Here is a 13839-nt window from a genome sequence, read left to right as displayed (position 1 = left end):
CCTCCCGGCCCGCTGCTCGGACCCGCGGGGGCACACCGGCCCTTCCCGCGTTCTCGGATTTCCCGACGGAAATTCAGAACGCTCATTCAGCAAGGGTATGTGTTAACGAAGGTAGCAGAATCACGGAATCTTTAGGATTGGAAGGGCCCTCTGGAGGTCGTCTGGTCCAACGCCCACTGCCAAGGCAGGGCCACCTGGAGCAGGTGACACAGGAATGTGTCCAGGTGGGTTTGGAATGCCTAGAGAAAGGGAGACACCATGACCTCCCTGGGCAGCCTGTTCAGTGCTCTGCCACTCTCAATGCAAACATCTTCCTCAAGCTGAATTGGAACTTCTTGTGGTTATAGTTTATGGCCACTACTCCTCATCCTGTCTCTGGGCACCATCAAAAAGGATTTGGCAGCATCCTCTGGCACCTGCCTTTGAGGTAGTTATATGCACTGATGAGACCCCCTCCCAGATTTCCCTCTGCAGACTAAACAGGCCTAGCTCCTGCAGTCTCTCCTCAAGAGGTGCTCCAGACCTCTCATCATCCTTGTGGCCTCCACTGAACCCTCTCCAGTAACTTGTCTTTCTTGTAGTGAGGAGCCCAGCATATCACATATGGGGTCTGTCCTACAAATTGAAAATATTTTTTTCTGGAAATTAAATAGTGTTCTTTAAAAAAGAAACAACAAATTCTACTTTGACCATTTTGGAATTAAAAGCATTGCTTATCTACTTTGATTTTAATACTACAGTGCTCGTGTAAGTAAATAAATAAATTTTAATATTAACAGGAATTAAATAAGAAAGGCACTTTCATCAAGCAAAAATAATTTTGCAAGAAAAAGTTATTCTGAAAATGTCAGTTGGATGTGGGAGGGGTTGTTCTAGGAATATTGAAAAAAATGGTTCTACTTTCTCTGAAATGAGAAATGCAATGCCTTTATTTAAGAACAAGTTTTCTAAAACAAAAACTATAAAATTGACTTTTAGTCTGCATTTTATTTTAATTAAAAGGTCTCTGTTTCTATTTTGTTTTGTTTTATTTTTTTCACAGCAAGACAATAGTTTTCAGTAGAGTATCTTAAATGGTGATATGACACTTCATTGCTTATCATGAAATTAATAGCCTGTGAGATCACCATTAAACTTCCTCCTTCTGCATGACCTTGGCATCTCAGTTTCATAAGAAACATAAATCGTTAATTTTCTGAAGTCCAAAGAAAGCTTTCAGCTTCCATGAGTCTTGGCTGCTTGAAGCCCCTTTCATGAGGCTACTCTCCTGCTCTTGTCTGCCCAACCAGAGGATCAGACTTTGCTGCTGCAGAATGTGCTTTCCACATGGAGGCTGGGCAAGAGTGTTGTCCTAAAACAAGTCTTGAAAGTGTATCTAATACCTCCTGGGATCTCAAAGGTATTCTTGAAAACATACATGAAAACTCTTCAGTAGATACTGGCTACATGCTATTCTGAAAAATACAACACACAAGAGAATCCCATGTGGAGTGAGTGCTTCATAACCAATAACTTCTTAACTGGTCCAGCTTAAGCTGAACATAAAGTGAAAGAGCACTGGAATGATAATTTTCTCATCTGTGTGCCTGAGGATAGTGATTGCCTAGAGATAGGACTGTTTGGATTCTCGCATCTTTCTGTGCAAAAGTGCCTCTTAAAAATCAGTTTAAGCTTCTTTTTAATTGTAACTTTAAATGTAAAGTTGGTTATCACAATTGAATATGTTTTTCAAACACTCTTTCTTTCCAAGATTTACCTGAATCATTTTCAGAGTTATAAAAATGGGGAAAAGGTAATACAGAAACCAGTAAATGTTAGTGATTTGGAAGAGTAAACACAAAGCAAAAGAAATTCTTTCCACTCCTGGAACAAAACAAATTTTACACATCAAAGAAATAAACCCCAATGGATACCAAAAATAAAATGACCAATATGGAGTTGAATGTTTGGCTGAGGAATTATCTGTTGTCAGAGTGGAGGCAGATCAGGGACTGAGATTTCACAAACTCTGGGAAGATTTACAGGCTCTGGCTGCTTGACTGAAGAACCTCTTAGATAACACTGAAGGGTTGCCAGGGTCCTGAGGTCCACCACAGTCACCAAGGCAAAGCCTTTCTGGTGTGCATATTTAACAGAAACACTCCACGTATGTATGCAGTGCATGCCAGCAGGAGGAACTATTACCACTTATGTTAAACATGGTTTATCTGTCTGTTACAAAATCAAATCCTGTTAATTGCTTGAAAATTCCCTGTGAAACAAAGCTCCACCCCCTTGCTTAGTAACCATAACAGAGCATGGAAAACCAAGTAAGAATTACACGACAGGGCATTGTTCTCATGCTGATGGGAGTAGGAGTTAAGAGCAAATGAAAAGGCATGAAAAGCTACAGCAGGAAACAGTCAACATACTTCTGAGTAAAACATTAAACTGTCCTCACTACTTGCAAGGAATCATGTAAGTTTTCTGTATCTTAGCTGATTCTTGGATGTACTTCTATTTTATACTTGGCCTGGGCTGTCTTTGAGAAGTGAATAGTTGGTAATTATGAAATGTTTAAGATACAGGATTTCCCCTTCTCAGTGTGAAGAGCCCAGTAAAGTGCTTGCAGGGGCCTGCATGTGTTTGTGTTTCCCATGAGATTGTGACAAGTGCCTAACTGTAAACTCAGCCACTCCTGCTTTGTTCAGAGCTGTGGTTTTAATCCTAATCTGTCCTCATACTTTCATGCTTTTTTCCCCCCATTTCTCTGGCACTTACTTCTGCTTCTTCATCATGCTCATTTCAGGCATCTCAGGCAACACGTAAGGACAGCTTCTCACGGGTGTCTGAAAGTTCTTTTAAGTGCCACGTGTTTCCTTGGGTTTCAAAACGTACTTCTATTACAGTTTGAACACAAATAAAGCAGTGTTTTTTACAATCGCTAGCTTCAGAACAGCTTACCCCTGTCAACCAATGTAATTATGGGGCTGTTAAATTCAGATCACTTTTTATGTCTGCCTTGGGGTAGGGTGCCTTAAATATTACTGTAGAATGAAAATGCTTCTTGTTCTGTGAGTGGAAGCTCCTACTGTAGTGTTTTCTTGACTTTACAGAATACAATGATGTCAAACCATTAAAGATCAAATGCTTTTGCTATATTTTTTGTCATGTACACCTGTGGTACTCCAGGAATAATAATAAAAAAAATGTAGTGAAAGGCATTACTACACATATATGTGTAACTAAGCGCCTTACAAGCATGGATTTTTGTATTTAAGACATGGCACCTGAAAATTCTCTCCTCTTTTGCTCTGATGCTCATGCATATATCAGCCCTACTGAGAGCAACAGAGTGTAACTTTGTGCCAAGTGAGACCAAAGTTGATAGTTCCTAAGAATGTCAGAGAGAGTACCCAGAATACAATTGGATTTGCATTGTTTTCATTGCATTATGAGTTTAATGGAAGCCACACAAGCATATCAGGTTCACAATTCCAGTCATGTCTTGTTTTACTGGAACTCCACCTCTGAACCATGAAGCAAGATACTGTAATTATAAAAAGGGTTGCAAAATTTTTTTGAATATTTATTGGCTGAATACATGCTGTGTGCCTCACGCTCCCGCTACGCAGCTCCAAAAGCAGCCATGTTCTGCATTTATTCTGGCCAAAGATCTCATCTTCCATTTGCATCACCACAGCGAGATGAAATGGTGTCATCACTCACGTAATTCTGATATCCAGTGATAAGTGAGCTTGGTGACTATTCTGGTATGACTTTTCTTTAATGAAGAAAAAGAAAGATGCCTTTAATGGCATGGAACTTGGAGAAAACAGAGAAGCTCATTAAATTTATGAGTCTCATTCTTCCTTCCCTACTGAGGTCAACTTTTCCATCAAAATACTTTAATTCTTTTCTGGACATTTAAAACATATTTCCATTTTTAAAAACACATTTTCAAATAGCAGCCAAAATTCAACAGTGTTTTTGTAATAGCCAAACCCCATCATACTGCAGGGTAAATGAATAACTTGACTTTGAGACTTCTAGGGCAAAATTTAGTTTAGTACTGTGTCCTCTCAAATGTCTAGACCAGACTTTATTGCTAATAATAGATGATATAGATGTTAGGTATTTATAGTCTACTACTCCTATGGATTTAGAGTATCACAAACTGGGGAAAGAAAATGTGTACCGTAAGGTTTATTTAGAATGGAACAGTCTTTTTAACACAAATGAGAAGGTACAGATGGTGGTTATATAGGATGCTGTATGCAGATTATTAAAATTTAGGATGATGGTATATTCCAAGAGCAAAAGGACTTCTTAGTTCTTAACTTGTATTTAAAATTTTACTTTTCATGTCCCCCCCAAAAATTCTAAAATAGAGATTTTGCTTATGTAATCTTTTTGCCAGAGCTTGGCAGCTCTGATCACAGCTGGCTAGATTTAACTCATGATTTTTTTCTAAAATTAACAAACGTGGTTACTCAGGAATCTCAGCAAACGAAACGCTTCTTTTGGTGCTTTTTGTAGATAGCATTGCTTATCAGAAGTCCTTACTCTGCTATAGAAAAACACACATTTCACAAAGGTGAGCACAGTACTAATTCGGACATCCCGAACCCGGCGTAGTCAGCCATGTGTTTGTACAAGCTGCCAGGTGGGTTAGCTCCTCTTTTCCCCGCCAGCTTGTGCTATGACAACCTTTTACTTTTATTTTTCTGGCTGCCGTGACTGCTCAGGGGACAAGCCGCTGGTACGTGAGTGGCGGGGCGAGATGCGCTGGCCGTGCAGCGCGGTCCGGCCGTGCGGGCCGCCCGCCCCCGCGGGGACGCGGCTCCGTGAGGCGGGACGGGCGGCGGCGCCGCGCCCTGCCGGGCACTCGGCAGCGGGACTCAGCCCCCGCCGAGCGGCGATGTTCCCCCTGTGGAAGGCCGTTCTCTCGGAGAGTCTCCTGGGTAGGTGGCGGCGATGCCGCCCGAAGGGGCTGGGGGCTCGGGGCCGCGCTGAGGGCAGCGGGGGCTGAGGCGGGGCCGGCCGGAGCAGGGCAGCCCCGGCAGGCGCCGCGGGGCTCGCCGTGCGTGCAGGCGAGCCGCCGATGAACAGCTCCCCTCTGGAACCAGTAAATAGTGCTCACACCTGAGCGCTCTTCCTCGGGTTCTTTTTCTCCTCTACTGCTGGAATGCTTTTTGTCTCTTGGACCAGCCTAGAATTTCCTGCTGCTGTGTCGGGCCGGTGCTTGTGCAGGTGTCGCAGAGGCGGTGCTGCGCTGCCCGGCTCGAGGCAGGGCGCCGAGGGTGGTCGCCAGGGCCAGCACCCGCGGTGTCTGCTCGCTGCATCTGCTGCAAAGCCGGGAAACTCGCAGCGCAGTGCTCGGACACGGTGTCTCCAGGGGAGAACAGCCCACTGATTTACTAGAATAATTCCTTTAGTCACCAGTCTGCCTTTGAGTAGCCCTGAGACTGAGGGTGGGCTGCTTATTTAGCCAGCCCTCTGAGCACCAGTCCTTTCCGAAGTTGAGCACTTCACTGAGGTTCAACGTAGGAACTGCGGTCTGAGTGGGGGAAGAGCTGTTTTATTCTCATAATTCTATTTCCTTGTAAAATGCATTTGTTTAACTTGAAATAACAAACATTTCTTCAAAGAAGGTGGCTGTTGTTGCTTGAACTGCTTTCAAATACATTCGACAGTCTGTATGTGAAAGGATAAAATGGTGCCTCTTAAGTAATCTCCAGGAAATCTTGTTGTTGAAAATACGTGATGGGGTTTTCTCTTTTTGGTTTGTTCTTGTTTTAGGCTACATTTCTTGGTCTCTTTACCATGCACTGCCACCAATGATCTACTACTTCCCTCTTCAGACGCTGGCACTCACAGGCCTAGAAGTTTTTGCTGTTGCCTTCTTTTCCCCAATATTCTTGACAATTGGCCCTTTTTGGAGGTTGGCTAACAATGAGTATGTCCTAGCCTTTCTGAGATTGGCTATGGTTGGTAAGTACTCAATGCAGTGAGTTATAGATTCTGTTTTGGTATCGTTGCATAAGAACAAACATTCAAAATTGCCTTAAAATTCAGACTATTACAAAAAGAGACAGAAATAAGAAGTTCTCACTCTCCCCATACTCATGTTTTGCTGGTTTCATTTTTTTCTCTCAAGCTTTTAGCTACAGTCAGATAAATATTTTTTGTAGCCATTGTATTGCATAAATACAGAAAAATATAATTTCACTTTTATTTCTAGTAGCTTTTAATTTAACAAGAGTGATGTGCAATAGGAAAGGTATTTTCAGTGTCACATGATATCAGCAGAGCAGGTGTTCTTTGAATTGTGACAATGGGTAGGGATGAGGCATTACAGAACCACTTGGAGCTAGTTTCTATGAGTGGAACATTCTTTTTAGTTTTGGAGGCAGTTTTTTCTTCTAAGAATGTATTTTTAAAATGAAATCTATCTGTCTACATGCCTGTAGAGGGGTTATAGGCTCATCCTAAATATGAAATAAACTCAGGAAATAGATGCCCCATTTCCCATTCCACAGGCTCCTCCTTAAACCAAGATTTGCTGGGATTCTCACTTTGGTCTTCAGCTAACTGGTGCAAATCTTAGCTCTTGTTGATTCTTTGAAAGTTTTTTTGAGGAAGGTTTGGCGTCTACAGCCACGTTCAGAAGTGAGAGTTTGCCTCCGATGGACTCGGAGGAGACAAGGGTCTCCATCCTGAGTAGAGGTGAAAATGCTGCTGCTGAGTGATGTGTTTCAGAAGCAGCAGATCCTAGCTCCTCATTTGTCAATATAAGATGATAGACAGATAATCACTTTCCTTATAGTTTTTCTCTTTTGCTGTTAGAATTACTTTCCCTGCATAGTTTTTTAAAAATTAATTCTTGTTCTTTCTCTCTAGAAATTTACCAGAACTGAGCAGTTTGTTGGTGTCATTGATTGTCATGAAGAATAGTCTTACCATGTTCTTTTCTTTTCCTGCTCTTTCCATTATATCCATCCTAGTACTTGTCTTGTTGATTTGTAATAAGCTTCTCAGTGGGCAGAATCTTCAGCTTCTTGCAGCAGTGCCTCATGTGTTGCCTTCTGCAAGATCTTCTAGTTTAGAAAGTAGGAGTGAGTATAAGCATTTAAAATTGCACCTTACCTTCCTTCAGATGTGACACTAACACAAAATTTGCCATGTTTATTTAAGGTTGATCCTTCAGATCACCTTGCTGTGTTTACTAGTTCACTTTACCAAAAGAGATGGAAATCACTTAGAAGTGTGTAATTTTTGCTCACTAAATAAACAGCAGTGACAGACCTATGATGATCTTTTATGTGTTGCTGATTCTCCTGTTTCTCAGTTCTTCCTGTGTTTTTCCTCCTTCATACTGAGACAATTTTATTCATTCTCTTTTTGGTCTTTTTTCCTTCTCAAAAAGGCCATGGCCTTCCTCTGGGACTTGTTGAATTGTCAGGCAGAACAATCTACTCCATGTGTGCTCCACCCCATTCTACTCAGTCCTCAATTTCACAATCAAAAAATAAGAAAATTTTTCATGCTTAGCTAAGACCAGAATATTTATGGGGATGATTTTTTTTTCCTGTTCTCTTTCTTTCTGCCTTTTCAGGAGGCTTTCTTTCCCCTGCAACTTCTAATTTCTGTATCCTTTCATGCTACTTGATTTTGTGTTGTATTTGAAAACAAACAATCAACAGCAAAGTACCCTGTGGTAGTGTCTATTTGCATCTGTGTCTTCAGACTACTTAAGTTAAATTTGGGTGCTTGGATAGATATATTTAAGTCTTGGGTGTACTTGCCCAGCAACTAAAGGTGTGTCTGCTCTGACTTGGCAAACCCCTGCTACCTTTAATCAGGGTAGCACACATGATGAAATATTTGAGGAGGCAAGTTTATGGATTGCCAGCACAATTTAGTGACAGAAATCTGTGTGTACTGTACATGAAACCTCTGCTGAAGTTCATGCAAGTACACCTTCACTGCACATTGATCTTGTTTATTGTCTTGGCTCTAAGCTTTGCATCTGTTACTCTGAGCAGAATGAGCAGGTAAACAGTTGGAGGATCCCTCGCACGCCTTGCCAGAATCTGCAGCGCCATTTCTGACATTACTTGCTTAACATCTCTTCAAGTTTGACTCATACTCACTTAGCAAATGGCTGATATCATAACAGTGTTGCTGCTTCTCCTGCTGTTTGTCACTGGTCCTGGGCCAGAATTTGCCACACCGACTGAGGTTACAAAAATATATGTGGTCTATTGTCACTTGAATTGGAGCCCTGTGAGCAGAGTTTAAAACTGCTGGTAATGTGGGGTCGCTGTGCTCTGGGAAATGGCAAAGGTGTGTGCACAAGCTCTCTTTCAGTGGCTGGGAAAGTGGTAGTTCTCAGTAATAAAATGGCACAAGCTGGTTCTGACCACTTCTGAGACCAGATACTGAGCCAGAGAAAGCCTTGTTCACCCCTACTGAGGCAGTTGATTATTAATCCCTGTGCTATGTATGGTGACTGTTCCTGTCTAATAAAGAACGTGGCTTTTGCCACAGTGTGCTTACTTTTGTAAGTCTACTGCAGCAAAAGCCATATCCTTTTTAGAAAGGAACAGTCACAGTACATAGAACTTTATGGCTTTTGAGTTATCTAAGTGCATGGTTGAAGAATATCTGTATATGCTTAGATATCTTATTCATATATCCTCTCTATGGAATCAGTCACCAAAAATACTTAAATAAAGGCAATCACTCATACTGTTGGATAATTGCTGCCTATAAATTTTTTCCTTGAAAATTATAACTGATATGAAGTCATGTATACCCAGTTTCTATGCATACCTGCATTTCTTTGGTTTGTTTAAAAATGTGTAGTGTCATGTGTTTTCAGATAATGGTGTAAATGTTCAAATTACAGACAATGTTGAACTAATGCACAGGAAATCCTTATTACCGAGTCTCTATTGATCATTAAAGTACCCTCTGTGTGTGTATGTGTTTGTAGGAAGCTTAGCATCATACCATGCACCAAATGCTTCAATTAGACTGCTCATCTTGGCTGCTGGTGTTTCTTCTTCGTTGCTGGTTCAAACAGTAACATGGTGGTCAGGAAACAGTTTACAAAGGTATTTTCTTATACTGATGGAATTTAACTGATGTTTCTTTATATTAAAAGCTGTTGTTTTGGTTTTTTTGTTTTTTTTTTTTAATCCCCCAAATGTCTCACTGTTTCAAGAACTGATTCTTACAGGTTCCTCAGAATATGGGGCTTCATGCTAGGCAAGATAATGCTCCTTGTTCTTCGTATCTGGTACACATCACTTAATCCAGTCTGGAGCTCCCAAGTTGCCAATACTGTCATACTGACAATTGGTTTTGTAGCAGCAGTGGAGCGAATCCATTCAGGTAAGTATATTACAGCAAAGGTGGTGGTTATGAAAAGAGCCTAAAGTATACCTAGCTATGTGTCACTGGGTTTTGATTCTTTGATTTTTTTCCCCCAACACAGTCTGGTTTCAGACCTGCTCCATGAGCATTGCAGGTTTTAGAAGTCGTGGGGTACTTCCATCTGTCCATAATATGGTAGAACTGGTATCACAGTTCATACAAGTGGTAATAAGTTGGTGCCAGAACTGCCTCTTTTTCCTTATTGCAGTGCCAAGAATATGACAGTAACACAAACAAAGGCATAAGATAGACCAAGAAAACCAGAATGGATTATTGTCTTTCCAGCATGAAACATTTGTGGTGTTTTTGTTATTTTGTTAATTCAGTTTGCACTTTTTGTTTCCTTGCCAGTGCATATCTTTTAACAGAGAAGAGAAGACATAGTTGGGGAACAGCTGATATGTGAAAATAAAGGGAAAGAATTGGAGGAGTGGACAAGTTGTCCCAGTTAAACTTTGCCTAAGTTCTTGAAGTGTTTGCACAGAGTACACAGTAGTGGGGGCTGACATAGGCTAAACTGTGGAGATGATATTGCCAAGGAAGACAGCAAGGCTGGGTTGGTTAGTTAAGGCAGCTCATGTTAAATCCTCAGAATATCCTTCCTTCTCAGTATAACCTTAACGAATTAATTGAAAGATAAAACCTTATCTATGTGTAAGTGGGTATAAATTAGCATCATGCATATTGTCTGTAAGCTTGCATTACATGATCTAAAGCCTGAGCTTTCAGCAGAATTTAGAAAGGGAATCTGCTGCAGGAGATTAGGAAGGAAATCTGTCTTGTTTGTGGGTGACAAAATGATATGTCTACACAATTAAAGGTGTTGCTTTCTCCTTAGATGAGAGAGATTCTAAAGCACATGGAAAAAAAGGAGAGGAAGGGAGTTTATTTCTGGCTTATTTGGAAGTGTCAGGTTTTGTTCTTATCAGAGTTTAGGGTTTCAGAGAACAGAAGCCTCTGAACAAATTCTAATAACTTTTCTGCTGATTTTCAAAGCCAATTTAAACATTTAAACTTTATTATGGAAAATAATCAGATGTGCAGGTGGCATTTTTGGCCAAATATACTCACTTATGGTGAGTATATTTTCTTGACAGACCTGGAGTTTTTAGTAAAGATTTTTTTTTTAATCATCAATTTCTTATAACACAATCCTAATCAGATAAATTAGCTTTTGTGCATGCAATTTATTCTAGTAAATTTGTGATTTTGGCTATTTCTTTTTCTCAGTAACACTTGCTAATAGGATTTGACAGTTTGCTTAGCTGTATTTCTATTCTTATTCTAGGTGGAGACAAGAGGAAACAAGAAACAAACAAAACTGGTAATGTGATTAGAGAGGCTGCTTCCCATCCTCACTGGTTTTTATCAGGGATTGCTTTTGGCAGCCTCATGTTCCTCACTGTGTGGATATTTGGGGAGGTTTCCTTAATTTCCAGATGGGCAGTAAGTGGACATCCACATACAGGTCCAGATCCTAATCCATATGGGTAAGTGCATGATGATGATTACAAAATTGTAATGAAAATCCAGTGCTGTAGTGGGTGACAAATTAAAACTCAACCTGATGATCGTATAAGACAGAAAAAAGTGGGTACAAGGTACTTAATACAGAGGATTCATTCTTCCTTTGAGATATCACTAAGCATTTTGCCCAGACCATAAAATTTTCTGATACAGAATTATTTTTATTTCAGGACTAAAATCTTAGTATTTCAGCACTAAAATTTCAAAACAATTTTTAGATTTGGACTGAGGTTCAAGGACTTACGAATGCAGTGCATCTATAATAAGCAGTAAATTAGTCTAGCAGTTGGCTTCAGAGAGGAGATGATCAGAGACACATGCACAAAGTATAAATAAACTGTGTGCACTATTAAAATATATACTTCAGTAGAAGTTTTGTTTAGTAAGGATGTAGTCTTAGTGCTGTGTGTAGTTCATTCAGGTTCCAAAATCTAGAAAGAAAGCAAATTACTTATTCTGAGTAAACTACATGTGATGGCAGTTGACAGAGTTTGTATTCTGGAATTGGTGTACGAAAGAGCTCCCCAAGACTGAGAGCAGTGTTAGATACTTTAGGATTCCTTATTTGACATGAAGAAAATACTTCTGTTTGGGGTAGATTCTTCCCTTTTGTTTTCCTTGAGTTGTTTTTGCCTTTTGTACCGAGATTTCAGTGGACTGCTTTTGCTGCTGAACACAGCTCCCTTATACATTACAGTAAATTGCCATTATTTTCAACTGGATGTTTTTTACATCCAGTAAAGGGAAGAAAATGTAGTTGGGTGTGAGCAAAATTTTGCTTTGTTTAAAGTAAAATAATTAAAATATATTACCAAGGACCCTTGTCTGTATATCTAGAAGTTCTTTTTTTAATATCAGGTGTTTTTAAAATCACATTAGTGCATGTTTTCTTTTTCCTTGTTGTTGTATCAGAGGTACAGTTCTGTTGGGCCTTGCTCATGGACTGATGCTTTCATTTTGGAGTTGGTCTTCTATCATCAGTTTTGCCTTGTTTCTTATAGGTAGGTGCAAATCCTGAGCAGAACTTTTGTCTGTTACCTTATTCCCTTTGCTCAAGTCCTCTAACCAGACACCACATCTCAGAAAAGCGTGGCTAATCAAAGCCTCCTTGTCTCTTGCCACTGACTGTAGTACACATATGGCACCAGTTGACTGAGGGCTACAGGCCAAATCTCCAGGCCACTGCAGAGCAGAGTTATTGTCTTCAGAATCCCTGTTAAGGTTCTGTTCCCTTGAGCAGCGTCTCAGTTCTGACCACCTGCATTGTGTAACAGTTGGACTTGGTGATCTTAGACATCTTTTCCAACCTTAGTGATTCTGTGATAAGGCCACATCCAGGGTTATGGTGTTGAGAGGACACAAGCCTTTCAGGAGGCAAAATAACTTGTAATTTAACAAGCAGTCTCCCTGGAGACAAGCTTGCCTCCTGTGTCTACTTGCCAAGTTCTTCAGACAGTAAAATAGTATGAACAGGCAGGTTTTAGTGTTAAGAAATGTGCGTGCAGATTGTAACGTAAGCATGAACATTTGATTTTTGATGCACACACATTGCTTATTTAAAACAGGCACAGAAAGGTTCTTTAGTTGATTCAAGCATTGCATTCTAAAATGCTCAGAACCTTGATATATTAAAGTTAAATATTAAAAGTGTTTCTATACATTTGCTGTCATGGTGTGACAGTAAATATTCATATCTACAATAATGTTTTAAAATTAAGTTGTCCTGTTATAGAGAGGCTCTGTGGTTGTTAATGTTCTGTTTAGAGTCAAATCCCCAAATCAAAAATAGCATGGTAACTCAAGGATCTTGCAGTTAATAAAAAATTAATAGTTGCTTTCTTGCCCATCCTATGGTTATCTACAGGGAAAGATCAGAAAATTATGTTTTCCCTTCATATCAATCTATTTGATTCTTTCTGTATTAAGATTAAAGAAATTCATAACTGACAGACCTGTTACTCTCTTAAGAGCTGCATCACTCCTCTGTTGTGCTAAAGAACTTTGTAAGAAAAAACTGGTTTTGGCTCTTGATGATGTTTCTCTGCCCTATTTTTTGCTCTACTGTTTTCAGCTGAATAGGCAATGTTTAAAAGAATGAGATATTGGGAAAAATAAAATATTGTCTTTGGCTACTGGTAATACCTGTCCTTGTAGAGATGCAGTTTTTAAGGTTGGAAAGCACAGTTATATTTCTCAGACTATTTTTTCACTAGCCAAAATATGAAAATGAGTGTGGTGGGTAAGACACCTGACTGAGACTTACTCTTTTCTTTTCTATCCCTTCACAGGTTTGGCATCTGCAGCTGGTCTCCTTTACTTGCATACCTGGAGTGCTGCTGTTGCAGGCAACATTCTTGGTATCTTTACTATGTGTGTGTGGCCTCCACTAGCTGCACGCTTTGTTAGCTGTCTGCATCCTGGGAAAGCCATGAGCACAGCCATGTTTGCCTACGTTCTTGAGTTATTCTTCTGTGTATGGTGTACAGCTTATAAATTTGTACCTGGAGGAGTTTACATTAGAGAAAGCTCCCATCTTCTTCTAGGTACATTTGTGATAATGAACATATGCAAATATCCTTGCTTTAGATTCAGACAGACATGTGAAATTTATCTAGTGTATAAAGAGTCTTTTCAAGTGCTTGGTTGCTATTTAATTACTTACTGTGGTAAGAGTTTCAGTGCAAAAATTAATGAGACATGCAAAAAATCTGCTTTTGCTTTACTGTTAGAAATAGTCTAAAATGTGGACAGGAAATGGAATTCAGTTAAGGAGAAATGACGAAGTGGAAAAATGTGTGATAACTAAAGTACGCAGTGGAGGAAGAGATCTGTTATCCAGTCACCCTAAAAATATGGCTGCAATCCAGGGTGTGAATGCACAAATATGCT

At 40.0% G+C, this 13839-nt stretch overlaps 1 protein-coding gene across 10 annotated transcripts in view; it reads left to right on the top strand.

The window, feature by feature from the left end:
• The first annotated feature begins 17 nt into the window (after positions 1-17).
• CWH43 (cell wall biogenesis 43 C-terminal homolog) overlaps positions 18-13839 on the top strand; it is a 29582-nt gene continuing 15760 nt past the window's right edge. Inside the window, exons 1-7 of one of the 10 annotated variants that reach the window (XM_064418190.1) lie at positions 18-95; positions 5782-5973; positions 8981-9101; positions 9227-9381; positions 10712-10913; positions 11863-11951; positions 13239-13493. In XM_064418190.1, the coding sequence (XP_064274260.1) occupies positions 5820-5973; positions 8981-9101; positions 9227-9381; positions 10712-10913; positions 11863-11951; positions 13239-13493 (976 nt within the window). In that variant the 5' untranslated portion in view covers positions 18-95; positions 5782-5819. The other 9 variants (XM_064418185.1, XM_064418187.1, XM_064418186.1 and 6 more) reach the window with 9 other exon arrangements.

This window comes from Passer domesticus, chromosome 4 (genome assembly GCF_036417665.1).
Source record: "Passer domesticus isolate bPasDom1 chromosome 4, bPasDom1.hap1, whole genome shotgun sequence".
NCBI lineage: Eukaryota > Metazoa > Chordata > Aves > Passeriformes > Passeridae > Passer > Passer domesticus.
This window is presented reverse-complemented; position numbering and strand designations above follow the sequence as displayed.